We start from the raw sequence: 27,857 nt of genomic DNA, 5'->3' as shown, positions 1-27,857 counted from the left end.
GGTGAGAGCTCGGGCACTTTCAGCGCTGCAGTGTGAGCGTGGCCCCCAGTAACCATGTGCACTGCCTCGCTCACCTTCCCAGGTTACAAGGTGAGAGCTCACGCACTTTCAGCGCTGCAGTGTGACCGTGGCCCCCCAGTAACCATGTGCACTGCCTCGCTCACCTTCCCAGGTTACAAGGTGAGAGCTCACGCACTTTCAGCGCTGCTCTGCCTCTACTGTTTTATTTCGCTTTTAAAGTGTTCATTGAAGTAAATACTTTCAACTTTAGAATAAAGAACGAAAACGGCAGAGATTAACAGCATTTCTTACTATTTATTGCGACTGCTGCTCATCATGCAGACTGACAGTAGATAATCACAGTCACGAATTTCAGTAAAGTTATTTATTTATTTATTTAGCATTTTTATATACCGACGTTCTCGATACAAATATCAAATCAGGTCGGTTTACATAAAACAAAACAATCGCGGTGAGGCGTTACAATAAACGGAGTTTCAGAACATGAGAATAAATATTAAATAAACAACAGTGACTCATCAAATGACGAGAATCTATATAGTAAATAACATGTAATAAAATAGATAATGGTGTAAATAACTAACTTGAAATAAAATAAATAATAAATAGAATAGTATAAAATATATATGTAAAGACAACAGTAACTCGTTATGATACGTGAAACATGTAGAGAATAACTAAGAATAAATGATGTGTTAATTTGGGATATACAGGTATCAGGGACCAATGTTTATGTGCCTGGTTATGAGTAATGCATAGGCTAAAGAATTAATGCATCCACAAGTGGAACAATCAAACAGGTGGGCTGTCAAATAACATGGATTCATGTGGAGATAACTAAAAATAAATGATGAGCTGAACAGTGGAGATAACTAAAAAAACAGTGGAGATAACTAAAAATAAATGATGAGCTGAACAGTGACCAATGTTTATGAGTTTAGATATCAGTAATGCATGAACTAAAGAATTAGTGCATCCATGCGGGAGGCTTTCCCTACAGGTGTGTTGTAAGTGGGTTGTCCAGATGAGGTAGCTTTCACTACAAGTGGGTTGTAAGTGGGTTGTCCAGATGAGGTGTAATCGGGCCTTGAAGAGGTGTGGGCGGTCGTGGAACTTGAGGTGTGGTCATGGAACTTGTAGTGAACTAATTTTACTCTTTTGCTCTTTGGCCCGTGTCAGAGTGTTCCTGCGATTCTGGAAATGCTTGCCGGAAGAGCCACGTTTTTAAATTTTTCTTAAAAGTTATATGACAGGTTTCTTGGCGTAGATCCGGTGGTAATGAGTTCCAGAGGGTGGGCCCAGCTGAGGAAAGTGCTCGTTTAGATCGTGAAGTTTTGATCGGGGGAGCGTATAAGGAACCTTTGTAGTTGAATCTGATAGGTCTTTGTGATGTGTGAGGTCGGAGTTGCGAGTTTAGGTTTAGGTGTGCGGTGCCCGTAATATCCTTGTGGATCATTGATAATGTCTTGAATGTGATTCTGGCTTTTATGGGTAGCCAGTGCAGACTGTAGAGAATAGGTGTTATGTGGGCTCTTTTATTTGTGTTGGTGAGTAACCTCGCGGCAGCGTTCTGCACCATCTGTAAGGGTTTTGTAGCTGTGATCGGTAGACCTAACAGGAGCGAGTTGCAGTAGTCTAATTTGGATAGAATTATAGACTGCACTACTAGACGGAAGTCACTGAAGTGGAGGAGAGGTTTCAGATTTTTGAGTACTTGAAGTTTAAAATAACATTCTTTTGTTGTATTGGAGACGAAGGATTTAAGGTTGAATTGATTGTCGAGACGCACCCCTAAGTCTCTGACGGAAGGGGAGTGGTTAATGGATGATTTTGCGAATTGAGATGCGCTTTGGGAGTTGATGAGAGTATGGTTTTTTCCGTCAGGTGAGATGATGAGGATTTCTGTTTTATTTGAGTTGAGTATGAGGTTCAGGCTGGATAACAGAGTGTTGATGGATTGTTATTGATAATAAAGTTGATAATAAAGTTATTATCAACAGAGGATTTAAAGCATCAGATTAGATCAGGACATGCAGCTCCTAGGCACATGTCGCAGGGCCCGCTTATCCCCAGAGGATGTGGCTCCCAGGCGCAGGCAGCTGCAGGTCACAGGGCCTGCTTATCCCCAGAGGATGAGGCTCCCAGGCACAGGCAGCTGCAGGTTGCGGGGGCCGCTGATCCCCAGAGGATGAGGCTCCCAGGCGCAGGCAGCTGCAGGTCACAGGGCCTGCTTATCCCCAGAGGATGAGGCTCCCAGGCACAGGCAGCTGCAGGTCACGGGGTCCACTGATCCCCTGAGGATGAGGCTTCCAGATGCAGGCAGCTGCAGGTCACAGGGCCCGCTGATCCCCAGAGGATGAGGCTCCCAGGACAGGCAGCTGCAGGTCACGGGGACCGTTGATCCCCAGAGGATGAGGCTCCCAGGCACATGTCGCAGGGCCCGCTGATCCCCAGAGGCTCCCAGGCGCAGGCAGCTGCAGGTCACAGGGGCCGTTGATCCCCAGAGGATGAGGCTCCCAAGTGCAGGCAGTTGCAGGTCACAGGGCCCGCTGATCCCCAGAGAATGAGGCTCCCAGGCGCAGGCAGCTGCAGGTCACGGGGGCCACTGATCCCCGAAGGATGAGGCTCCCAGGCACAGGCAGCTGCAGGTCACGGGGGCCGCTGATCCCCGGAGGATGAGGCTCTCAGGCGCAGCAGCTGCAGGTCACGGGGGCCGCTGATCTCCAGGGGATGAGGCTCACAGGTGCAGGCTGCTGCAGGTCATGGGGGCCGCTGATTCCCAGAGGATGAGGCTCTCAGGTGCAGGCAGCTGCATGTCACGGGGGCCGCTGATCCCCAGAGAATGAGGCTCCCAGGCGCAGGCAGCTGCAGGTCACGGGGACCGCTAATCCCCAGAGGATGAGGCTCTCAGGCACAGGCAGCTGCAGGTCACGGGGGCCGCTGATCCCCAGAGGATGAGGCTCCCAGGCGCAGGCAGCTGCAGGTCACGGGGCAGCTGATCCCCAGAGGATGAGGCTCTCAGGCACAGGCAGCTGCAGGTCACGGGGGCCGCTGATCCCCAGAGGATGAGGTTCCCAGGTGCAGGCAGCTGCAGGTCATGGTGCCCGCTGATCCCCAGAGGATGAGGCTCCCAGGCGCAGGCAGCTGCAGGTCACGGGGGCCGCTGATCCCCAGAGGATGAGGCTCCCAGGCGCAGGCAGCTGCAGGTCACGGGGCAGCTGATCCCCAGAGGATGAGGCTCCCAGGTGCAGCAGCTGTAGGTCGCAGGGCCCCAGCAGTCTGTGCTGTCTCCATGCCTGCTGGTCCCAAGTCTCTTCCAGGTTTTGAAGTGGCAAATCCTTATCTCAGATTTCCAGAGAAATGAAACCACTTCACTGATATTGTGACTTGAGGTCAAGCCGGAACCAATAACTTAATCTTCCAGGAGCCCGCAAATGCCCAAAAGCTGTGAGACAGCCAGGCCAAAGGGCCAAAAAAAGCTTCCTCTCTAGCCCAGCTTTACCTCTGAATATGCTGTAAAACCCGGGAATGTTTCCCTATAAGAGCGCAGGACATAGTAAACCCGTTATGTGTTATTTCTGCTTTTGTATTCACTGGGGGCAGGAGCCTGTCAGGGCAGGGTCACTTATTTACATACTGTATGGAAAATGTTGCTGCCTATACTATTGTGCAACAAAGACTTTGGCTGCTCACGCCGGGGCACGCTGGCCTGATCAACCAGCCTACGCCCAAGGGAGAGATAAGTCAGGCTTTGTGGTAGCAACTGTTGGCAACAACATAGTGATCAGCAACTTTCCTGACGCATATAAAAGCGGAGGGGTGGAACGGCGAGACAGGAGTCTACTGGAACACCTTCATAGATGTATGAAGTGCTGCAGATTCCCCTTCTTCGCCTAATCGATTGACCAGACTTCTCGCACAGACAGGCTGATGTATGAGGGGTGAGGAAACCTGAATATCCATGGACAGGTATGTGACTTTGTATATATGTATAGAACTGTAAGTTTTGAACCATGACTTCATGCAAATAAATGATATCATAGAGAGCGTGTGGCAGTGCTTTTATTCTTGTTCCACACACGTACACCGGAGAAGTGTGAGACTGTAGCTGCATGAGCGATGGCAGGTGCCTTCCCTGAAGAGCTTACAGCTGCTGGGATCAGAGTGGCAGGAGCCTCACTGGATGCGATAGAAAGTATTTATTCCAACCCTGCAGAGACAAAAAAGAGAGCGCAGTTCCTGAATGCTTTGGACTGCAAGAGATAAGGTTCACCATTAGCCATCTTGCAGGGGCTGGGGCCGGCTCCTCCAGTCCTGCTTTACCCCCCTGCCTGCTGCTACTGCTTATCAGGCCCATAGCACAGTACTGCACAAATACGCAAGAGAGAGACAGCCCCTTCCTCACAGCCTTCACAGTCTGAGCAAGACACGCAGTCAGGGCAATGAGGCTCTGGGAACTCGATTTAGGAAGAAATAGGTTAAAACCAATAAATCTGCGAGCAGGAGAATGGTCAGAGTAAAGCCAAGATTCAGCACAGCCTGCCCTCCTTTCTCCCCCTCCTCCCCAGGTTTCAGTCTCCACAGGACCCCAGGTGGGCCACCCTAGGACAGCTGGGACTGCCATGAGCAGAGGTTTAACCCTTTCTGGTTTTCTCTTTCAAATGGAGGGACCAGGGCGGTCCCTTTCACCACCCGGGCACCTCCCTTCAAACGCCATACCAGGGATCTTTGGAGCTGTGGTCACCCTGACTTTCGGTGTGGATTATGTGGGGAGGCATCCATTGCTCCTACCATGGCTCGCGGGACCCCGCTGGACCACCAGGGCTTTTAGTAAGTCTTGGGGAGGGATCGAGATGGTGGGGGGCTTGTAATAAAGGAAATTTGATGGGTTGGGGTGGTTTTTTTCGCGATTCGTTTTTTCACCATTCGTTTTTCTGTGGTTCGTTTTTCCTGACCCATTTTGACAAAAAACAACCGGCGGGAAAACAAATTTTTCCCAAACAGGCCCAAACCGAAACCTGACCAACACACAAAAATGAAGCTCATCTCTAGTAAGTACTGCCCTGTTACATCAAAGGTTGCACAGGTTAACTCCATTTCATCATTTCCATCCTTTAGTAACTGGGGAGCCTCTCCTTATCCCACACCCTCTTGAATTTCGTTCTTGTCCTCACCATCTCTTCCAGGAGAGCATTAAATGCATCCACCACCCTTTCTGTGATAATGTTCCTGAAACCCCCCTTGGAGTTTCACATCATGACCCCTAGTTCTACAGCTCTTTCCAGTGGAAAAGGCTTGAACATAAGAAGTGTCCTGCTGGGTCAGACCAAAGGTCCCTCAAGCCCTGCATCCTGGCTCTGACCATGGCCAGTCCAGGTCACAGGCCCCTGGCAGATCCCATAACGTAGATCTATTTCCTGTTACTCACTCCCAGGGCGTTAGCAAGGACTTTCCTTAGTCTTCCTGGATAATAATGAGTTCTTGGCTTTTCCTCCAAGAACTTCTCCAAACCTCTTTAAACCCCACTGTGCTCGTCCCCTTGACCACGTCCTCTGGCAAACAGATTCCACAGCTCGATTGGGCGCTGAGTAACAAAGTGCTCTCTGTGATTTGTTCTGAATGTGTGGGTTTGGTTTCATGGAGGGGCCCCTTGTTTTAGTACTGTCTGAAAGGGTTAATACCCATCCTTTATTTACCCCGTTCCACCCCACTCATGATTCTATAAACCTCTCTCCTGTCCCCTCTCAGCCATCTCTTCTCCAGGCCTGCTCTGCCTCTCATCATGGGGAGCCGTTCCATCCCCTTTATCCTTTTGTCGCCCTCCTCTGCCCCTCTCCTAGTCCTCCTGTGTCCTTCTTGAGATGAGGAGACCTGAACTGCACACGGTACTCAAGGTGCGGGTCGCACGATTGCTTCGTACCATGTGATATTCTCCAGTCCTCTTTGGATAATGCCCAACATTTTATTTGCTTTTCTCACCGCTGCCACTTTACGCTGAGCTCAGGATTTCAGCCAATTGCACACAAGGACTGCAAGGTCCTTTTCCGGGGTGGTGACTCCTAGCACAGACCCCAGCATGGAGTGCCTGTGGCGCCGCTGCTCTAATAGATGTTTAGAAAGATGGTTAAGACACCTTCAGCTCGATATTCATCAGCCATTTAGACGGGTAACCTAACAGTTATTCGAGCATCACTTAAATTCTAGCCGGGTTTACGCATAGTTCATGCTTCAGTGCTGCCTATCAGAAGCAGCAGCAGAGCCCCCGGGAGCAGGCGAGTGGGACCCGGCAGCGATGAATTTCATTCACCTTGGGGGGGGGGAGGGTAGGAAGGGATGGGGGTCCGGGGGGGGGAGAGAATAAATAATTTTAGACTGGGAGGTTTCACAGTGGGGATGTGGTGCAATAGACATTTACTACTGCTGAATGGGAAAAGGGGGCAAGGAGTGAGTGGGACACGGATGACCCATAAACGTTTCAGAGGCGCGCTGGGCCTGCATTTTTAATTTATGAGAGGATGGGGGCTGCCAGCCCTTTGACTTTTTGAGTGTTTTTCTTTTTTTGGAACTGATACTGCACTACTTACCCGAATATCTTTTAAAGATACCTGGATAAGTAGCAAAGTATCCGGCAACACATATCCGGATAACTTTACAATCTAGCCGGCTATATTCAAACATAGTCAGACAGGTTTTATGGTTAGCCAGATACATGTAGCCGGATAACTTTACACTAACCTTCAGCGGGAGATTTATCTCACTGAATATAGCAGGCAAGTTATCTGCCTCACATTAGCTGAAGAACTTGCCTTCTAAATGGCCTCCTGAATATTGACCTCATTTTTAAGATGGTGTTTGAATAAATTTGTTTAGAGTTTTATCATTTTTACATGTTTTTTTGTATTTTGATTGTATTTGCTGTTTATTTTATATTATTTGTGTTGATTTTATGAATGTATTGTATGTAGTCCTCACTGAACTTATGAATGGAGGCTGCAGAATATTAAAATGTCTAATAAAATAAATTATAATTTTGAATAACTTTGTGTCATCTGTAAACTTGATCAGCTCATTTGTCATTCTCTTTTCCAGATCACTTATGAATATGTTAAATGGCACAGGACTCAGGATTGATCCCTGGGGCATGCACTAATGAGTTTTCTCTATATGTAAAACTGACAATTTAGCCCTAATGCTCTGTTTCCAGCCTTTTAACCAGTTACCAGTCCACAATAAAACACGGCCAATCCTATCCCATGACTTTGCAATTCCAGAAGAGTCTCTCATGAGGGACTTTGTCGAACACCTTCTAAAAATCCACATACATGACATCTACCGGTTCTCCTTTTTCCACGTTTATTCATCCCTTCCAAAAATTCTAAAAGTTTGGTAAAACCCATGCTGACTCTCCTCCATGAAGCTATGTCTGTCTACATGGCCAGGGATTTGGTTTTTAAGAATGGCTCCTTCTTCCATATTGCCCAGCACTGACTTCCGGCTCACTGGTCTATAGTTCCCTGGCGCTCTGTCTAGCTTTGATAGTTCTGCATCACTAATAGCTCTCATATCTCCACTGCCTCTCTTCCCCTCCGGGGTATATACATATTTACATTCTTCATTGTCATCTCAAACGTGTTTCACAGGAGACCCCATATCATTTTACTCCAGAACTGAACACAGTACTGCAGGTGAGGCCTCACCAGGGCAGGGACCTGTACAAAGGGGATCATCACCTCCCGTTTCTTACTGGCGATTCCTCTCTCTGTGCAGCCCAGCATCCGTCGGCCTCTAGTCACCACTTTGTAACATTGCTTTTCTACCTTCTGATCATCAGACACTGTCACCCCGAGGTCCCTCTTCCAGTCCATGCACATGAACCTCTCATACCCCACACCTAGGACATCTCAAATGCAATTCTGCACTTCCTGGCATTGAATCCCGGCGGACAACTCTTTCTACCACTGCTCAAGCTTTCTCAGATCACTTCTTCTCTCTACGCCTTCGGGGCTGCTGACTCTTGTTAAAAGAGGGGCGAACCCTGTGTCTAATTACAGAATAAATACCAGCTTCAGACGGTAATAAAGAAAGGGGTTTATTAATACAGGTAATTATATAGAGGAAGGCGGATAATTCCTCTAGGAGCAGAAAAATACAGAAAGAATTTAGTACAAGCAAAGGTGTACAAGGTCTGTTTAAAATCTGCTCAGTGTTCTTCACGTGTGCATCAGCTTATAAAGGGCCTGGGGTCTGCTATTATCAGTCATCTGCATAATCCACACCCTTTACCTTTAATAGCCAATCGATATATATGTTAACATGTGTACAGCAGCTTGCTCTTACTATAGGCCACAGGCCTCTTCTTATCAGTTAGAATAACAAACTTAGTTCCATCCTTCCAGGAATGATGTCATCTGTGCTGGATGATTCTCTGGCAAGTTCAATGATCAGTGCTTCATAGTGCTATAACTACATATGTGCAGGATATATGCAGTGCACTATTCTACACTCTGTTACACATCTGAGTGTCATCCACAAAAAAGAGAAGGGCTATCCAGCCTTGCTCCCCTCTCTAAACCCAGATTACACTCCTCTCTCTTCCTTGCTGGCAGACTTCACTCCAGATCAATGTCACACACTGCTCCCTCACTGTCTCACTGTTTCTGTTTCCCCAGTGTGGCACTGCATGCAGAGTCAGAATTCACTTTATTTATCATTTGTGGCTATTTTTTCTGCATTTGAGTGTTCTGCATGTGTGAATAAGGTGAGGCATTCTGCTAGAAGGACATTTCTATAGCAGCCTAGCTTATTCTGTTTTCACAGTAGGAGATGTATTGGTGTTCCAGGGCCAGTTGTAATATTTACAGAGCTGCTTTTTCAAAGGTAGGGCTCTTGCTATTTCAGTCCTGGGTGTCAGTTATTGTGAGCAATACCTTGAAATCCTTGCCCCCTTGCACAGAAGCAGCTAAATAAATAAACAAACAGAATGCTAGGGATTATTAGGAAAGGAATGGAGAATAAAACAGAGAATATCATAATGTCTCTGTATCGCTCCATAGAGAAACCATACAATGAGCATTGTGTGCAGCAGCAGCCAAGAAAGCAAATAGAGTGCTGGGGATTATTAGGAAAGGAATGGAGAATAAAACAGAGAATATCATAATGCCCCTGTATCGCTCCATAGAGAAACCATACAATGAGCATTGTGTGCAGCAGCAGCCAAGAAAGCAAATAGAGTGCTGGGGATTATTAGGAAAGGAATGGAGAATAAAACAGAGAATATCATAATGTCTCTGTATCGCTCCATAGAGAAACCATACAATGAGCATTGTGTGCAGCAGCAGCCAAGAAAGCAAATAGAATGCTGGGGATTATTAGGAAAGGAATGGAGAATAAAACAGAGAATATCATAATGCCCCTGTATCACTCCATAGAGAAACCATACAATGAGCATTGTGTGCAGCAGCAGCCAAGAAAGCAAATAGAGTGCTAGGGATTATTAGGAAAGGAATGGAGAATAAAACAGAGAATATCATAATGCCTCTGTATCACTCCATAGAGAAACCATACAATGAGCATTATGTGCAGCAGCAGCAGACAAGAAAGCAAATAGTGCTGGGGATTATTAGGAAAGGAATGGAGAATAAAACAGAGAATATCATAATGCGTCTGTATCACTCCATAGAGAAACCATACAATGAGCATTGTGTGCAGCAGCAACCAAGAAAGCAAATAGAGTGCTGGGGATGATTAGGAAAGGAATGGAGAATAAAATGAGAATATCATAATGTCTCTGTATCACTCCATAGAGAAACCATACAATGAGCATTGTGTGCAGCAGCAACCGAGAAAGGAAATAGAGTGCTGGGGATTATTAGGAAAGGAATGGAGAATAAAACATAGAATGTCATAATGTCTCTGTATCCCTCCATAGAGAAACCATACAATGAGCATTGTGTGCAGCAGCAACCAAGAAAGCAAATAGAGTGCTAGGGATTATTAGGAAAGGAATGGAGAATAAAACAGAGAATATCATAATGCCTCTGTATCGCTCCATAGAGAAACCATACAATGAGCATTGTGTGCAGCAGCAGCCAAGAAAGGAAATAGAGTGCTGGGGATTATTAGGGAAGGAATGGAGAATAAAACAGAGAATATCATAATGTCTCTGTATCGCTCCATAGAGAAACCATACAATGAGCATTGTGTGCAGCAGCAGCCAAGAAAGGAAATAGAGCGCTGGGGATTATTAGGGAAGGAATGGAGAATAAAACAGAGAATATCATAATGCCTCTGTATCGCTCCATAGAGAAACCATACAATGAGCATTGTGTGCAGCAGCAGCCAAGAAAGCAAATAGAGTGCTGGGGATTATTAGGAAAGGAATGGAGAATAAAACAGAGAATATCATAATGTCTCTGTATCACTCCATGATGTGACCTCATCTTGAGTATTGTGTACAGTTCTGGTCACCGCATCTCAAGAAAGATATAGCAGGATTAGAAAAGGTACAGAGAAGGGCGACCAAAATGATACAGGGGATGGAGCAGCTTAAGGGTGCCAGATGCCTGGAAGGACATTTTTTTCCACTGATTTCTGTCCTGTTTGAGGTCACTGTAATAAACTCTAATAAATTCCAGGAAACATTAATCAAAGACTGGAAATGAAGGTCCCTAGATATAGTTAGGGGGAGGGCCAGCTTTCATAGCATGGGCAGCAGCCGGACTGGGCTGCACATTCCAACAAGGGAGATATCCTTAATTAGAGCAGAGTAGATAAGGACATCTGGCTGATGGCATGGGTCAAATTATCTACTGTGTTCCTCTATTACATAACTGAAGTAGAGGGAAAGAAAGTGACATACAGAACGTGAAGGGTAGATCTAGAGAGGAGAATACCAGAAATCTTCCTGACTCAAAGATCATTTGGGAACTGTTGCAGGAAAAAGGTATTGGGAGGAGGAGTGGCCTAGTGGTTAGCGCAATGGACCATGAGCCAGAGATGGAAGGGTTCACATCACACGTCTCCCAATGATGTTCCCTGTGACCTTGGGCATGTCACTTTATCTCACGTACCCACTTAGATTGGAAGCTTTTTGGGTCAGGGACTGCATGAATCTTGGGCATGTCACTTTATCTCATGTACCCACTTAGATTGGAAGCTTTTTGGGTCAGGGACTGCATGAATCTTGGGCATGTCACTTTATCTCACGTACCCACTTAGATTGGAAGCTTTTTGGGTCCGAGATTCATTGAATCTTGGGTATGTCACTTTATCTCACTTATCCACTTAGATTGGAAGCTTTTTGGGTCAGGGACTGCATGAATCTTGGGCATGTCACTTTATCTCACTTATCCACTTAGATTGGAAGCTTTTTGGGTCAGGGACTGCATGAATCTTGGGCATGTCACTTTATCTCACTTATCCACTTAGATTGGAAGCTTTTTGGGTCAGGGACTGCATGAATCTTGGGCATGTCACTTTATCTCATGTACCCACTTAGATTGGAAGCTTTTTGGGTCAGGGACTGCATGAATCTTGGGTATGTCACTTTATCTCACTTATCCACTTAGTTGGAAGCTTTTTGGGTCAGGGACTGCATGAATCTTGGGCATGTCACTTTATCTCACGTACCCACTTAGATTGGAAGCTTTTTGGGTCAGGGACTGCATGAATCTTGGGCATGTCACTTACTTTATCTCACGTACCCACTTAGATTGGAAGCTTTTTGGGTCAGGGACTGCATGAATCTTGGGTATGTCACTTTATCTCACGTACCCACTTAGATTGGAAGCTTTTTGGGTCAGGGACTGCATGAATCTTGGGCATGTCACTTTATCTCACGTACCCACTTAGATTGGAAGCTTTTTGGGTCAGGGACTGCATGAATCTTGGGTATGTCACTTTATCTCACGTACCCACTTAGATTGGAAGCTTTTTGGGTCAGGGACTGCATGAATCTTGGGCATGTCACTTTATCTCACTTATCCACTTAGATTGGAAGCTTTTTGGGTCAGGGACTGCATGAATCTTGGGCATGTCACTTTATCTCATGTACCCACTTAGATTGGAAGCTTTTTGGGTCAGGGACTGCATGAATCTTGGGTATGTCACTTTATCTCACGTACCCACTTAGATTGGAAGCTTTTTGGGTCAGGGACTGCATGAATCTTGGGCATGTCACTTTATCTCACGTACCCACTTAGATTGGAAGCTTTTTGGGTCAGGGACTGCATGAATCTTGGGCATGTCACTTTATCTCACGTACCCACTTAGATTGGAAGCTTTTTGGGTCAGGGACTGCATGAATCTTGGGCATGTCACTTTATCTCACTTATCCACTTAGATTGGAAGCTTTTGGGTCAGGGACTGCATGAATCTTGGGCATGTCACTTTATCTCACGTACCCACTTAGATTGGAAGCTTTTTGGGTCAGGGACTGCATGAATCTTGGGCATGTCACTTTATCTCACATAGCCACTTAGATTGGAAGCTTTTTGGGTCAGAGACTCATTGAACCTTGGGCATGTCACTTTATCTCACTTATCCACTTAGATTGGAAGCTTTTTGGGTCAGAGACTCATTGAATCTTGGGCATGTCACTTTATCTCACTTATCCACTTAGATCGGAAGATTTTTGGTCAGAGTCTCATTGAACCATTGTACTGTGCCATCTACCCACAGTAGCCCTATAAACACGATACATATTACTATTCCTAAATCCCAGGAGACTTCTCAGACTGGACTGGCTGATCTTTTACAAATCACAAGTCATCATAAAGATTCTCTCTTTGAATGGCCGATCTTTGATGTCCTCTCAGTTGACCAGTACCTGTGCTGAGTTGAGGGTAGTTTGCTGTACAATAGGAGACATTTCTAAATAACATCTGTCTGGGCTGATACTGTACCTGGTAGCTGCCCAATTGTATTTGTATTCTGCTTCCTCTCTCAGTAGCCACATTGTCACCAGTAACTCTTGGCCCTGTGGATCTTTGTAGTACTGCCCAACAAAACTTGTCATCGATACTGAGAGAAAGCACATAATGAAGAGCACACAGAAATCAGACTTTGTCAACAAGGCTATAAGTGTGCACCACCTGTAACTTAACAGATTAAGTGTGCTTAACCTGTGTATAATGCATGCACAGCCAATAAATGAACAAAGCATCCCCTAACAAAAATACACAGATTGGATATGCAGGGATAGAGTGCACAGTGACCATCAAGCAAGTGAGCACAGGCTGTAATTTGTGCAGGCATGGTAAATGTGCACAGTGCTCATCAGGGAAATAAGCATAGACCATGTGTACAGGGATAGTAAATGTGCAGTGACCATCAGGGAGGTGAGCACAGACTGTAAGTGTGTAGAGAAACTATACATAGTAAGTGACCATCAGCGTGGTAAGCACAGACTGTAAATGTGCTGGGATAGTAAGCGAGCATAGTGACCATCAGGGTGGTGAGCACAGATTGTAAGTGTGCAGGGATAGTAAATGTGCAATGACCATCAGGGAGGTGAGCCCAGACTGTGTGCAGAGAAAGTATGCATAGTGAGTGACCATCAGCATGGTAAGCACAGAGTGTAAGTGTGCAAGGAGAGTAAGCGAGCATAGTGACCATCAGAGTGGTGAGCACAGACTGTAAGTGTGCAGAAAAAGTATGCACAGTTAGTTAGCATCAGCATGGTAAGCAGAGAGTGTAAGTGTGCAGAGAAAGTATGCATAGTTAGTGACCATCAGCGTGTTAAGCTGTAAGTGTACAGGGATAGTAATTGTGCACAGTGATCATCAGGAAAATGAGCACAGACTGTAAGTGTACAGGGATAGTAATTGTGCATAGAGGTCATCAGGAAAATGAGCACAGACTGTAAGTGTACAGGGATAGTAATTGTGCACAGAGATCATCAGGAAAATGAGCACAGACTGTAAGTGTACAGGGATAGTAATTGTGCACAGTGATCATCAGGGAAATGAGCACAGACTGTAAGTGTACAGGGATAGTAATTGTGCACAGTGATCATCAGGAAAATGAGCACAGACTGTAAGTGTACAGGGATAGTAATTGTGCTCAGTGATCATCAGGGAAATGAGCACAGACTGTAAGTGTACAGGGAGAGTAATTGTGCTTAGTGATCAGGGAAATGAGCACAGACTGTAAGTGTACAGGGATAGTAATTGTGCTCAGTGATCATCAGGGAAATGAGCACAGACTGTAAGTGTACAGGGATAGTAATTGTGCTCAGTGATCATCAGGGAAATGAGCACAGACTGTAAGTGTACAGGGATAGTAATTGTGCTCAGTGATCATCAGGGAAATGAGCACAGACTGTAAGTGTACAGGGAGAGTAATTGTGCTCAGTGATCATCAGGGAAATGAGCACAGACTGTAAGTGTACAGGGAGAGTAATTGTGCTCAGTGATCATCAGGGAAATGAGCACAGACTGTAAGTGTACAGGGAGAGTAATTGTGCTGAGTGATCAGGGAAATGAGCACAGACTATAAGTGTACAGGGATAGTAATTGTGCTCAGTGATCATCAGGGAAATGAGCACAGACTAAGTGTACAGGGATAGTAATTGTGCTCAGTGATCATCAGGGAAATGAGCACAGACTTTAAGTGTACAGGGATAGTAATTGTGCTCAGTGATCATCAGGGAAATGAGCACAGACTGTAAGTGTACAGGGATAGTAATTGTGCTCAGTGATCATCAGGGAAATCAGCACAGACTGTAAGTGTACAGGGAGAGTAATTGTGCTCAGTGATCATCAGGGAAATGAGCACAGACTGTAAGTGTACAGGGAGAGTAATTGTGCTCAGTGATCATCAGGGAAATGAGCACAGACTGTAAGTGTACAGGGAGAGTAATTGTGCTGAGTGATCATCAGGGAAATGAGCACAGACTGTAAGTGTACAGGGATAGTAATTGTGCTCAGTGATCATCAGGGAAATGAGCACAGACTGTAAGTGTACAGGGAGAGTAATTGTGCTCAGTGATCATCAGGGAAATGAGCACAGACTGTAAGTGTACAGGGAGAGTAATTGTGCTCAGTGATCATCAGGGAAATCAGCACAGACTGTAAGTGTACAGGGAGAGTAATTGTGCACAGTGATCATCAAGGAAATAAGAACAGACTGTAAGTGTACAGGGAGAGTAATTGTGTTGAGTGATCATCAGGGAAATGAGCACAGACTGTAAGTGTACAGGGATAGTAATTTTTGCACATCAGGGAAATCAGCACAGACTATAAGTGTGTACGCAGTAAGTCCTTAATGTGTGTGCATTCCTGATTAACTTGTGTTGATGCTTTTCAGCATTTTGCCACTACGTTACAGAAACCCAAAGACTCACTGCAGGGACGGAGGCATAAGGCCTTTGTCCTGCCGGAGTCTGCTGGGGTGGGACAGGCGTGAGAGGACTCTGAGACTTGTGCCTGGAAGCTGACCTGAGAATTTCCATTTGACAGAGAAAGCGAAGGTGGGCTGATCCCTCAATTGCTGAAAGCCTATCAGAGGAGACTCGAGGATGGTCTTGTTAGTCAAGGACACGCTGGTATAGTAGGTTCCTGTGAAGAACCCGTTCTCATCAACCTGAGAGATGGTCATGTTAGATTGCAGGTCATTCCGCCAGCGTCCAGTCAGGGGACACTAGAAAAGCAAAAGGAGTCATTATAAGAGACAGCAAGGGAGGGGGTGACACAGAGAGAGAGAGAGAGAGAGAGTACCTGAGAACGGAATGAATTACACACGCACACACACAGCCAGAGACTTAGATAGTGCAAGGGAGGGAGTAACATACACACACACACACACACAGCCAGCCTGAACTGAAACACTGCAAAAGAGGGAATGACATGCACACAGAGTACCTGAGAACGGAGGGAATTACACACACACACACACTCACAAACACAGCCAGACTGATGTGAGACACTGCAAGAGAAGGAGTGACAGAGCGAGAGAGAGAGAGACCCTGAGAACGGAGGGAGTTACACACCCAGCCAGACAGACTGAGGTACTGCAAGGGAGGGAGTGACACACACACACACGCACACACAGCCAGTCTGAACCGAGACACTGCAAGAGAGGGAGTGACACACTCATAGAGAGGGAACCTGAGAACTGAGAGAGTTATACATACACACACACACACACACAGAGCCAGTCTGAACTGAGACACTGCAAGAGAGGGAATGACAGAGAGAGAGAGAGACCCTGAGAACGGAGAGAGTTACACACACACACACACACACAGCCAGCCTGAACTGAGACACTTCAAGAAAGGGAATGACAGAGAGAGAGAGAGAGAGAGCCTGAGAACTGAGAGAGTTACACACACACACACACACAGCCAGCCTGAACTGAGACACTGCAAGAGAGGGAATGACAGAGAGAGAGAGAGACCCTGAGAACGGAGAGAGTTACACACACACACACACACACACACACACACAGCCAGGCTGAACTGAGACACTTCAAGAAAGGGAATGAGAGAGAGAGAGAGAGAGCCTGAGAACTGAGAGAGTTACACACACACACACACACACACACACACACACGTGCTCACATGCGCATAAAGAGTGCTACTGCTTAAGTAATTGGTGCACCAGCAATTGTGTTGCTGTTACCATCTGGTTCAAAAAAATTGCATGTTAATTTAACTGTGTTACTGTGAAAAAGTTACGTTTATGGGGAGAGTGTCAGAATGATAGTCTGATCAGCAAACCCACCCATGAGGAGCCCATCCAGACCCTCATCTACTTCCTCCTCCTCTTCCCTTACATCATCAAAAGAGGCCATTGGACCCCCACTCACCCCTCCATCCCTCAACACAAGTGTGCTCAGAACCCCTGGAAGCCCACCTGACCAGGGCTCGCTCTGCCCCCAGTGGTGACTTTGTGCAGCACATGTGGTAGAGTACGTGACTCACACCACCCACAACTGCCTGTATTCAGCAGAGCCTCTCCCCCCCGTCCCCCACCCGCACTAGAAGAAAGGCTCCGTGGCCTCTGGTACCCACAGATGGTGGCAGCTCCCCGGCCCAGCCCTGTCCAATGAAAGACTCCATGGCTCCTGTGGGGGAAGAGTAAGCCAGAGTCAGTGTTCCCTGGCCCAGCGGCTCAGCAGCCACAGTCTCCCCTCCACCCAGAGCTGGGGAGAATGAGCAACACCCAGCAAAAAGGCATAGAAGAAAGACAGCTAAAGTGACAGCCCTCACCCCCATCCACCAAATAATCCAACTCCCTCCTCCCAGCCTGAGTCCCCTCTCTCTTTTCCCAGGGACCTGCATCACCCCTCTCCTCTCCTCTCCCCCCTTCCATTCTATGTAACCCTCCCCCCCCCCCCCTCCTCCCAGCCTGAATCCCCTCTCTCTTTCCCCAGAGACCTGCATCACCGCTCTCCCCTCCCCTCTCCCCTTCCATTCTATGTAACCCTCCCCCCCCCCTCCTCCCAGCCTGAATCCCCCTCTCTCTTTTCCCAGGGACCTGCATCACCCCTCTCCTCTCCTCTCCTCTCCCCCCTTCCATTCTATGTAACCCTCCCCCACCTCCTCTCAGCCTGAATCCCCTCTCTCTTTCCCCAGGGACCTGCATCACCCCTCTCCTCTCCCCCACTTCCCTTCCATTCTATGTAACCCTCCCCCCCCCCCCTCCTCCCAGCCTGAATCCCCTCTCTCTTTCCCAGGGACCTGCATCACCCCTCTCCTCTCCCCTCCCCTCCCATTCTATGTAACCCTCTCCTCCTCCTCCCAGCCTGAATCCCCTCCCTCTTTCCCCAGGGACCTGCATCACCCCTCTCTTCTCTCCCCCCCCCCCTTCCCTTCCATTCCATTCTCTGCAACCCTCTCCTCTCCCCTCCCCCTTCCCTTCCATTCTATGTAACCCTCTCCCCTCCTCCAGTCTGAGTCCCCTCTCTCTTTCCCCAGGGACCTGCATCACCCCTCTCCTCTCCCCTCCCCCCTTCCCTTCTCTGCAACCCTCTTCCCCCCCTCCTCCCAGCCTGAATCCCCTCTCTCTTTCCCCAGGGACCTGCATCACCCCTCTCCTCTCCCCCCTTCCCTTCCATTCTATGCAACCCTCACTCCCTCCTCCTCCTCCCAGCCTGAATCCCCTCTCTCTTTCCCCAGGGACCTGCATCACCCCTCTCCTCTCCCCCCCCCCTTCCCTTCTCTGCAACCCTCTTCCCCCCCTTCTCCCAGCCTGAATCCCCTCTCTCTTTCCCCAGGGACCTGCATCACCCCTCTCCTCTCCCCCCCCCCTTCCCTTCTCTGCAACCCTCTTCCCCCCCCTCCTCCCAGCCTGAATCCCCCCCTCTCTTTCCCCAGGGACCTGCATCACCCCTCTCCTCTCCCCCCTTCCCTTCCATTCTATGCAACCCTCACTCCCTCCTCCTCCTCCCAGCCTGAATCCCCTCTCTCTTTCCCCAGGGACCTGCGTCACCCCTCTCCTCTCCCCCCCCCCCCCCCCTTCCCTTCTCTGCAACCCTCTTCCCCCCCTCCTCCCAGCCTGAATCCCCTCTCTCTTTCCCCAGGGACCTGCATCACCCCTCTCCTCTCCCCCCCCCCCTTCCCTTCTCTGCAACCCTCTTCCCTCCCTCCTCCCAGCCTGAATCCCCTCTCTCTTTCCCCAGGGACCTGCATCACCCCTCTCCTCTCCCCCCCCCCCTTCCCTTCTCTGCAACCCTCTTTCCCCCCTCCTCCCAGCCCGAATCCCCTCTCTCTTTCCCCAGGGACCTGCATCACCCCTCTCCTCTCCCCCCTTCCCTTCCATTCTATGCAACCCTCACTCCCTCCTCCTCCTCCCAGCCTGAATCCCCTCTCTCTTTCCCCAGGGGCCACCATCAGCCCTCCCAGGAGTTCTGGACCCCTGGGAAGGAGAGAGGGGATGGGAGAAGGGGGAGGAGAGACAGAGAGGAGTGATCCTGAGTCTGGGGAAAAAAGAGAGGGACAAAGAGCAGGGGTGGAGACAGAAGAGGCAAAGTAGTGTGGGAAATGATATGTTGGGGTCAGATGTATTGATTCCCATCCGTCAGCTTGGAGAATGTGAATGTGCAGCAGCTCGGGTTTGTTTTCTATGCCACTGAATCCAAAGTCTATGCACAGTGTCCAAGTCTGTGAGCCGCCTAAGACTTTGGATTCAGCGGGATAGAAATGTTTTAAATAAAATTAATCTCTTTGTATTTTGCACAGCAGAGGAGGAGATGCATTCCTGTTTCATGTTCTCCAGTGTTGTACTGCATACAGAGTCTGGCTTGAGGGGGGTTGCAGTTCAGTTGATACTTTATGCCCTCTCAAAAATGATAAATAAAAACAATATTTGGTAGGTACATTTTATGCCCTGCAGGTTTTAAGTAAAACATTGCCATGAATTGCTGTCAATCACTACCTCTAAAACAATAATAATTATGAACATAAAACTACAGTGATCCCAAACTCTCTAAATACATGGGGGGGGAGGGGGGGAGGGGGGGAGTTACCTTTCTGAAGCCCACCTTCCCAGAGGGCGTCTTCCCAACCGTGGGGAGCACTGGAGTGGGAACACTCCCTCGGGTTTTGAGCCGAGTGTGCGGCAGAAACCTCCTCAAAGCCAATGTGAAGGTGTAGGGAGTGCAGAGGGAGAGGGAGTGCATAAGAAGCAGGAAGGCGAGTATTGAAGGATAATGTTAGAAACTATCCAGGGAAGCGGCGGTAGAGTTTAAATTCTGGCCATGTTCAGCGGCTCCCACGTGGCTGGATGATTGCTTCTCCAGGGAAGTTGTTATCCGGCTACGTGGTGGGAGGGATGATGGAAGAGCTACGTATCCAGCTAACTTTACATGTCTCTGGGTATATTCAGCGGCTAAGTCAGCAGGATAAGGTTATCTGTCTGACTGTCTTAGCCAGATAAGACTCCAGATTACAACTGAATATCGAGGCCAGTGTGATTAGATCTCAAAGGAAAAATGGGAGCGAGAAGATGATTGATTCACTGCTGTTCTCTCCCTTTCCCCCCACCTCTCTCGCTTCCTGCTTGAAGGCTGAGCCCCGAGGGGGCCGAGCGTGCCCTGAATGAGCTTCCCAATGCTCAGCTGAGTGGGACGTGGATTCTGCATGCTCTCCCAACCTCATGCACAGCTGCACCTTTGCATGATTTTGATGTCGGCCTAATAAAGGGAATCCCAGCCCAGGAAGAATCCAGTTCTGTCTGGGTTCCCTACAGCTGCGAGTGCAGAATGCAATGGGAGAATCACTCCTCTGTCAGCTTTTTTATAATATAACCCGGGCTCATGCTTCCAGCCACTCCTTACTCATTTTGTGTTTTGGAATTTGATTTTTCTTTCCTACATATAATGCATTTGTAACTTCTTGCATTTTATTCTATTTATTTTATCCCAAGTCATCCAGTCCTAAGGGTGAAGCCTCTGAGGCATCCAGCCCTTGAATGCCCCCTCCAACCCTTAAAGAATCAGATCAAAGGTGCTAATGGAGCCCGTCTCACCTGGGCATCTGTTGAGCAACAGAAAGACATCAGGACCAGGAGCTGAATGCCGCAGAGGATGATGCTCTTCTCCATGGCGCCTGTCTCTGGAACCAGAAGTGTAAAGATTCTGCACGTCTGATCGCCTCCTGCACCTGCCTTATTTATACTCCCAAGGTTCAGGGAAGCAAAAAATGCAGCTAAATTATTTCCTCAATTACAGCAAGGTTCCCCGAACATGGGTTTCGTTCTTGAAAATCACCTCTTCCGAGTTACTTACTTAATACAAGGTTGCTTCACTGCCACTTCCTTCTGAAACCCATCAGTTTCCTGTAATCATCTCTGTTTTTATTATATGTGAAACACAGAAACTCTGACCACATGCAAAGCTTCTCCCAACTCTTCCCTTTGCCCTCCACCTATTGAAAAAGTTCAGAAGCAGCCCTGCATCCTTGAATGGACTGGAATCACAGTAGAAACCAGATTGTCTCTTGAGATGTCCCTGGTTTGCAGTCTCCTGTTGTGCACTGGATTATTCCTGTGGATGTTCTGGGCAAGATCTGCATTGCTTTGAGCTCATTGCTTTGCAGCGTCTGAGACGAGGCTACGCTGCTTTGTGTGAGAAGAAAGGTCATTGAGGATTGGGGACTCGGTGCATCAGTGCACCAGGGCTACATCACAAGTTCTCACCTGCATCAGGGACCTTGCAGCTCCTCAATAAATACACAACTAAGGACGTTTTGTGAAATCTCTACCTCATCAAGAAGCAGCAGGGAAAGAGAGATTTTACTCACACTACTGATCTAGTCAGTGTTACAAAAGAGAGGCACAGCTCTACCACCATCAGCATTTCACTGCCTGCTTACCTTCCACCATCAGTTTGTTATTTTACGGAGCTGGTAGGGGATGGGTAAAGAGCACAAAGATTGATGACTGAAGGAACATCAGATTCTGATCTTTCTCCTTAAATCACCCGTCCTCGTGCTCTTTAGCCCTGCAACTCCAAAGCCATCACTGGACCATGCCTGAATGATGGCTCCAGCTGCCACCACCACCAGAAGAAGGGCAAAGTGAGGCACTAACGAGCAAGGCATCAGGCCATTGCTAATGACGCTGGGTTTTAGTGTCCATGGGGGATAAGTAAGAGGAAGGAAGGTTGAACCTATCATGCCCATGGGCTGGTTCTGGCCCACGCCCCCTTCTGATACTTTTCTACCCCTCTAAGCACGAGGCTCCTGCTGGCTGTGTTTCTTCCCAACCTGTGATGTGCCAGGAAAGATCCGCTGCCTAGGACTTCATGAAAATGCATTGCCTTTGTGCAGGGATGGAACATCAGAGCACAGATATTAGTGGGACACCACAGCAACTAAATAGAGAATACGTGAAGCACAGGTGTTGCACGAGTAAGTAACCTTTCACTGTCTCACCAGCCCACAACTTCTTCTTTCTGTGAGCCAGCAAAACAGTTTTTCTCCTCTCAGGGGTTAGAATTGAGGGTGTTGCTTTCATCAACGTTCAGTAACCTTCATTACCCTGATCTCTGGAAGTCATCTCACTGTGACTATGACTGTACCACACACTCCAGGTGTAGTCTCACCAGAATTAAATAGGATATCAAACAGCTGTCTCTCCTTCCTCCCACACACACACACACACACACACTGTACAGTCTCACCAGAATTAAATACAGCTGTTCCCCATACCCCAGGCATGCTCTCACTAGGATATCAAACAGCTGTCTCTCCTTCCTCCCACACACACACACACACACACACACTACTGTACAGTCTCACCAGAATTAAATACAGCTGTTCCCCATACCCCAGGCATGCTCTCACTAGGATATCAAACAGCTGTCTCTCCTTCCTCCCACACACACACACTACTGTACAGTCTCACCAGAATTAAATACAGCTGTTCCCCATACCCCAGGCATGCTCTCACTAGGATATCAAACAGCTGTCTCTCCTTCCTCCCACACATCACACACACACATTGCACAGTCTCACCAGAATTAAATACAGCTGTTCCCCATACCCCAGGCATGCTCTTACTAGGACATCAAACAGCTGTCTCTCCTTCCTCCCTCACACACACACACACACACACATTGCACAGTCTCACCAGAATTAAATACAGCTGTTCCCCATACCCCAGGCATGCTCTCACTAGGATATCAAACAGCTGTTTCTCCTTCCTCCCTCCCACACACACATTGCACAGTCTCACCAGAATTAAATACAGCTGTTCCCCATACCTCAGGCATGCTCTCACTAGGATATCAAACAGCTGTCTCTCCTTCCTCCCTCACACACACACACACACACACACACACACACACTACAGTCTCACCAGAATTAAATACAGCTGTTCCCCATACCCCAGGCATGCTCTCACTAGGATATCAAACAGCTGTCTCTCCTTCCTCCCTCCCACACATCACACACACACTGTACAGTCTCACTAGGACAATCTTCACCTGTAACCCATACTCCAGGCAGGGTTTCATTAAGGTCATATATGGCTGTAGCCAATACTCCAGCTGTGATTTTGATGGAAGCTGACATAAGTCCCATGTGCGCATGATGTGGTCTCTAGGATTCAAACTCCTAGCCCTTAATCTCAATACAGCTGTGCCTCACACGCCACATATGGTCTCATATCCCCCAGAACCCAAGTGTGGTTTCACAGGAACTGACAAAGCTGCCCTCCAGATTTCAAGGCTGGTCTCATGAGGATGTGACAAAGCTATTCCCCAAGTTTTAGGTGTGGTCTCATTAGAAACTGACATAGCTGTTTCTCAGGTACCAAATGTGGTCTCACCAGGACTTGAACTTAGCTAGTTACCGGGTTTCAAGTTTGGTCTCTCTAGGAATTAATACGTCTGTCCCTCAAACTTCAGGTTTGATCTCATTAGGACCCCACACATCTGCCCCCAGACTCCAGGTGCAATCTCACCAGGACCTGACAAAGCCATAATGAGTCAGAGCAAGGATCCATCAAGTCCAGTTTCCTGTTTCCAACAGTGGCCAATCCAAGTCACCGATATCTGGCAAGTACCCAAACATTAAATAAACCTCAAGCTACTATTGCTTATTAATTACTAGGGGTGTGCATTCGGATTGACCGCATTAGTAAAACGCAACTCATATTTTTTTTTTACTTAAAAAATTGATTCGACATAAACGATCGGATTTCCCACATATCGAACATAGATATGTTCGATATGTGGGAAATCGCGATTATTGAGCCAAAATAAAAATATAAACCCCCTCACCCTCCTTAATCCCCCCCCCCCGACTTACCACAACTCCCTGGTGATGGAGCGAGGAGTGAGGACGCCATTTCTGCAATCCTTGGCGAGAAGCATGTGACGTCGGCGGCACGTCGAGTGACGCCGGCGTCACGTGATTCCCGGCTCGTTCGCGCCGGACGGCTCGTTCGGCCCAAAAAGAACTTTTGGCCAGCTTGGGGGGGCCTCCTGACGAGTGAGGTTATCAAATTTGATAACCTCACTCGTCGTATTCCTTTCCAGATCATTTATATATATATATATATATATATATATATATATATTGAAAAGCACCGGTCCAAGTACAGATCCCTGAGGCACTCCACTGTTTACCCTTTTCCACCTTGAAATTTCACCATTTAATCCTACTCTCTTTCCTGTTTTTCTCCCGTCTCTTGCTCAGCCCTTGCTTCCCTCAAGGCCACCAAGCTTCCATCATTCCCGTCAGTGACCGTTGCCCATGCACTCTTATCCTCAGTTTCCCTGCAACCTTAATGTTGCTCCTCTAGTTCCCGCCTACGACTTCAGCAGGACTCGCCCTTCTCTTAGCAGAATGGATTAATTATTGGATAATGACCTCTTCATCTGCTGATCTGATATATTATTTCTATTGGTATGTTTAATGTTTTATATTTCTTGATTGCATGTGGTGTGTTGCGCATCCCGTCCGTGCTGGCCCCGCGCTCGGGCCTGCTCACCTCGCTTCCGCTCCAGCGGATCCCGGGCCGACCTCCCCCGCTGTCGCTGCCAGCTCCCTACGTCCGCGACGTCCCGCGGTGGCTTCTCCAGGGCCTTCGACCTCCCAGCTTGCTCCACGCCGGGGCTTGGCGTCCTCCTCGGTGTCGGGTCTGCCCCTAGGCAGATGCTCTGACCACCCAGCCCTTTAAAGGTCCAAGGGCGGGAAACCGCACCATGGCGTGCAAAGATGACATCACATGAGCGTACTATATAAGCGAGGGCTCGGCCCTCAGTGCCTCGCCTTGGCAAACAGATTGACATACTCAGGGTGCACTAGCTTGCCATCCTTGTTCCTGTGTTCTTTGCCTGTTCCAGTGTTCCTCTGTTCCTGAGTTCTTGTCGTTGTTCCTGTGTTCTTTGCCTGTTCCAGTGTTCCTCTGTTCCTGAGTTCTTGTCGTTGTTCCTGTGTTCTTTGCCTGTTCCAGTGTTTCTCTGTTCCTGAGTTCCTGTTGTTGTTCCTGTGTTCCTTGCCTGTTCCAGTGTTCCTGCATTTCCTTGCCTGTTCCTGTGTTCCTGAGTTCCTGTAGTTGTTCCTGCGTTTCCTTGCCTGTTCCTGTGTTTCTCTGTTCCTGAGTTCCTGTCGTTGTTCCTGTGTTCCCGTGGTGCTTCCTGTGTTCCTACCCAGGTAGTACCTTCTCGGACTGATACCCAGTACTGACCTCTGCTCGCCTGACCGCGCTTGCACTGATACCCGGTACTGACCTCTGCTCGCCTGACCGCGCTTGCACTGATACCCGGTACTGACCTCTGCTCGCCTGACCGCGCTTGCACTGATACCTGAAACTGACCCTTGCTTTTGCTGACCACCCTTGGACGGATACCCGGAACTGACCTCTGCTTGCCTGACTGCGCTTGCACTGATACCTGAAACTGACCCTTGCTTTTGCTGACCACCCTCGGACGGATACCCTGGCTTTGACCCTTGCGCTCAAGTCGGACACTCTATTTGCGCCTCCTGTGACCGCCAGGTCCACCTGCTTCGACGCTTGCAGCAGCCATTCACGAGCTGGACGTAAAGGCGCTGCCTATCCTGCCCGGAGGACCTTCTGGTCCTGGACTGTACCCGTGATCTCCGGTACTCCGTTCCGGTCTAGCTCGTTTGTTCCACGACAGCTGCGCACCTCTACTCCTCTACACCTCTCCGCCACGTCTCCGGGGTCAACACATATACATACACACACACACACATATACATACACACACACATATATATACACACACACATATATATACACACATACACACACATATACACACATACACAGACATATACACACAGATACACACACAAACACATATATACACATACACACACATATAAATACACATACACAGACATACACACACAGATACACATACACACAGATATATATATATATATATATACACATTCACAGACATACACACACATACACACATATACACGTACACAGACATACACACACATATACACACGTACACACACATATACACGTACACAGACATACACACACATATACACACATATATACACACACACACATATATATACACATACACAGACATACACACATATATACATATATTGTAAAGGCAATGCCTATATATACATTGGTTTTAAGTTACATGTAAACCGACACGATGTGCAAACGGTTGTCGGTATATAAAACCATTTAAATAAAATAAATAAAAAAATATACACATACACAGACAAATACACAGACACACACACACACATATATATATACACATACACAGACATAAAAACACAGATACACACACAAACATATATACACATATAAATACACATACACAGACATACACACACAGATACACATACACATATATACTCATACACACAGATATATATATATACACATTCACAGACATACACACACATACACAGACATAGACATACACACACAAACACATATATACACGTACACACACATATACACGTACACAGACATAAACACACATATATACACATACACACACATATACACGTACACAGACATAAACACACACATATACACACATATATACACATACACAGACATACACACACATATATACATATATTGTAAAGGCAATGCCTATATATACATTGGTTTTAAGTTACATGTAAACCGACACAATGTGCAAACGGTTGTCGGTATATAAAACCGTTTAAATAAAATAAATAAATAAAAAAATATACACACACAGACACACATACACATACACACATACACACACAGACACACACAGATACACACAAAGATACACACAAAGATACACACACACAGACATACACACATATATACACCTACACAGACACACACACAAAGATACACACACATATACACCTACACATACACACACACACATATACACCTACACATACACACACACACATATAAACACAGACATACACAAACAGATACACACATATACACACACACACACACATATACACACACACACACATAAACACAGACATACACAAACAGATACACACATATACACACACACACACACATATACACACACACACACATATACACAAACACATACACTTACAAGCACACACACATACAAACACGCATACAAACACACACACACATATACACATACGCAGACATATACACTAGGGATGTGAATCGTTTTTTGACGATTTAAAATATCGTCCGATATATTTTAAATTGTCAAAAATCAGAGGCAATATTTAATAGGAATTCCCCCGATTTATCGTCAAAAATCGTAAATCGGGGAAAGGGGGAGGGGAAGGGGGAGGGCGGGAAAACCGGCACACTAAAACATCCCTAAAACCCACCCCGACCCTCCTGCACTCGAATCGTGTTGCCGTACGGCCGGCGCCATTTTGCAAAATGGCGCCATATTGCAAAATGGCGCCGGGCGTACGGCAACACAATTCGAGTGCAGGAGGCCCCCCCAAGCTGGCCAAAAGTCCCTGGGGGTCCAGCGGGGGTCCGGGAGCGATCTCCTACGCTCGTGACGTCGGGGGACAGGGGGCAAAATGGCGCCGGCGCTACCTTTGCCCTGTCATATGACAGGGCAAAGGTAGCGCCGGCGCCATTTCTATCAACGCACCCGTTGCCCGAGAGTGGAAGATCACAACGGGACCCCCCCACTGGACCCCAGGTAATTTAAGACATTTTGGGGGGGTTCGGGAGTGTGGGGGATTTATTTTAAAGGGTCGTGTGGGTTTTAGGGATGTTTTAGTGTGCTGGTTTTCCCGCCCTCCCCCTATTTACGATTTACACGATATTTAAAAAAACGAAACTGCGACAATCCGATTCCCTCCCCCCCCCAGCCAAAATCGATCGTTAAGACGATCGATCACATGATTCACATCTCTAATATACACACACATATAC

General features: G+C 47.4%; 1 protein-coding gene across 1 annotated transcript; it reads right to left on the bottom strand.

Annotated features, from left to right (window-relative positions):
* Positions 1–4,065: 4,065 nt before the first annotated feature.
* On the bottom strand, positions 4,066–20,647 carry LOC115079342 (avidin-like). Its single transcript, XM_029582838.1, has 4 exons — positions 20,490–20,647; positions 15,459–15,660; positions 12,924–13,041; positions 4,066–4,231 (listed from the first exon to the last, which is right to left on the bottom strand). Exons 1-4 carry the CDS (start codon positions 20,562–20,564, stop codon positions 4,198–4,200), a joined length of 429 nt encoding a protein of 142 aa, XP_029438698.1. The 5' UTR covers positions 20,565–20,647; the 3' UTR covers positions 4,066–4,197.
* Between the last annotated feature and the right edge of the window lie 7,210 nt (positions 20,648–27,857).

The sequence above is a fragment of the Rhinatrema bivittatum genome, chromosome 1, assembly GCF_901001135.1.
Source record: "Rhinatrema bivittatum chromosome 1, aRhiBiv1.1, whole genome shotgun sequence".
Classification (NCBI taxonomy): domain Eukaryota; kingdom Metazoa; phylum Chordata; class Amphibia; order Gymnophiona; family Rhinatrematidae; genus Rhinatrema; species Rhinatrema bivittatum.
This window is presented reverse-complemented; position numbering and strand designations above follow the sequence as displayed.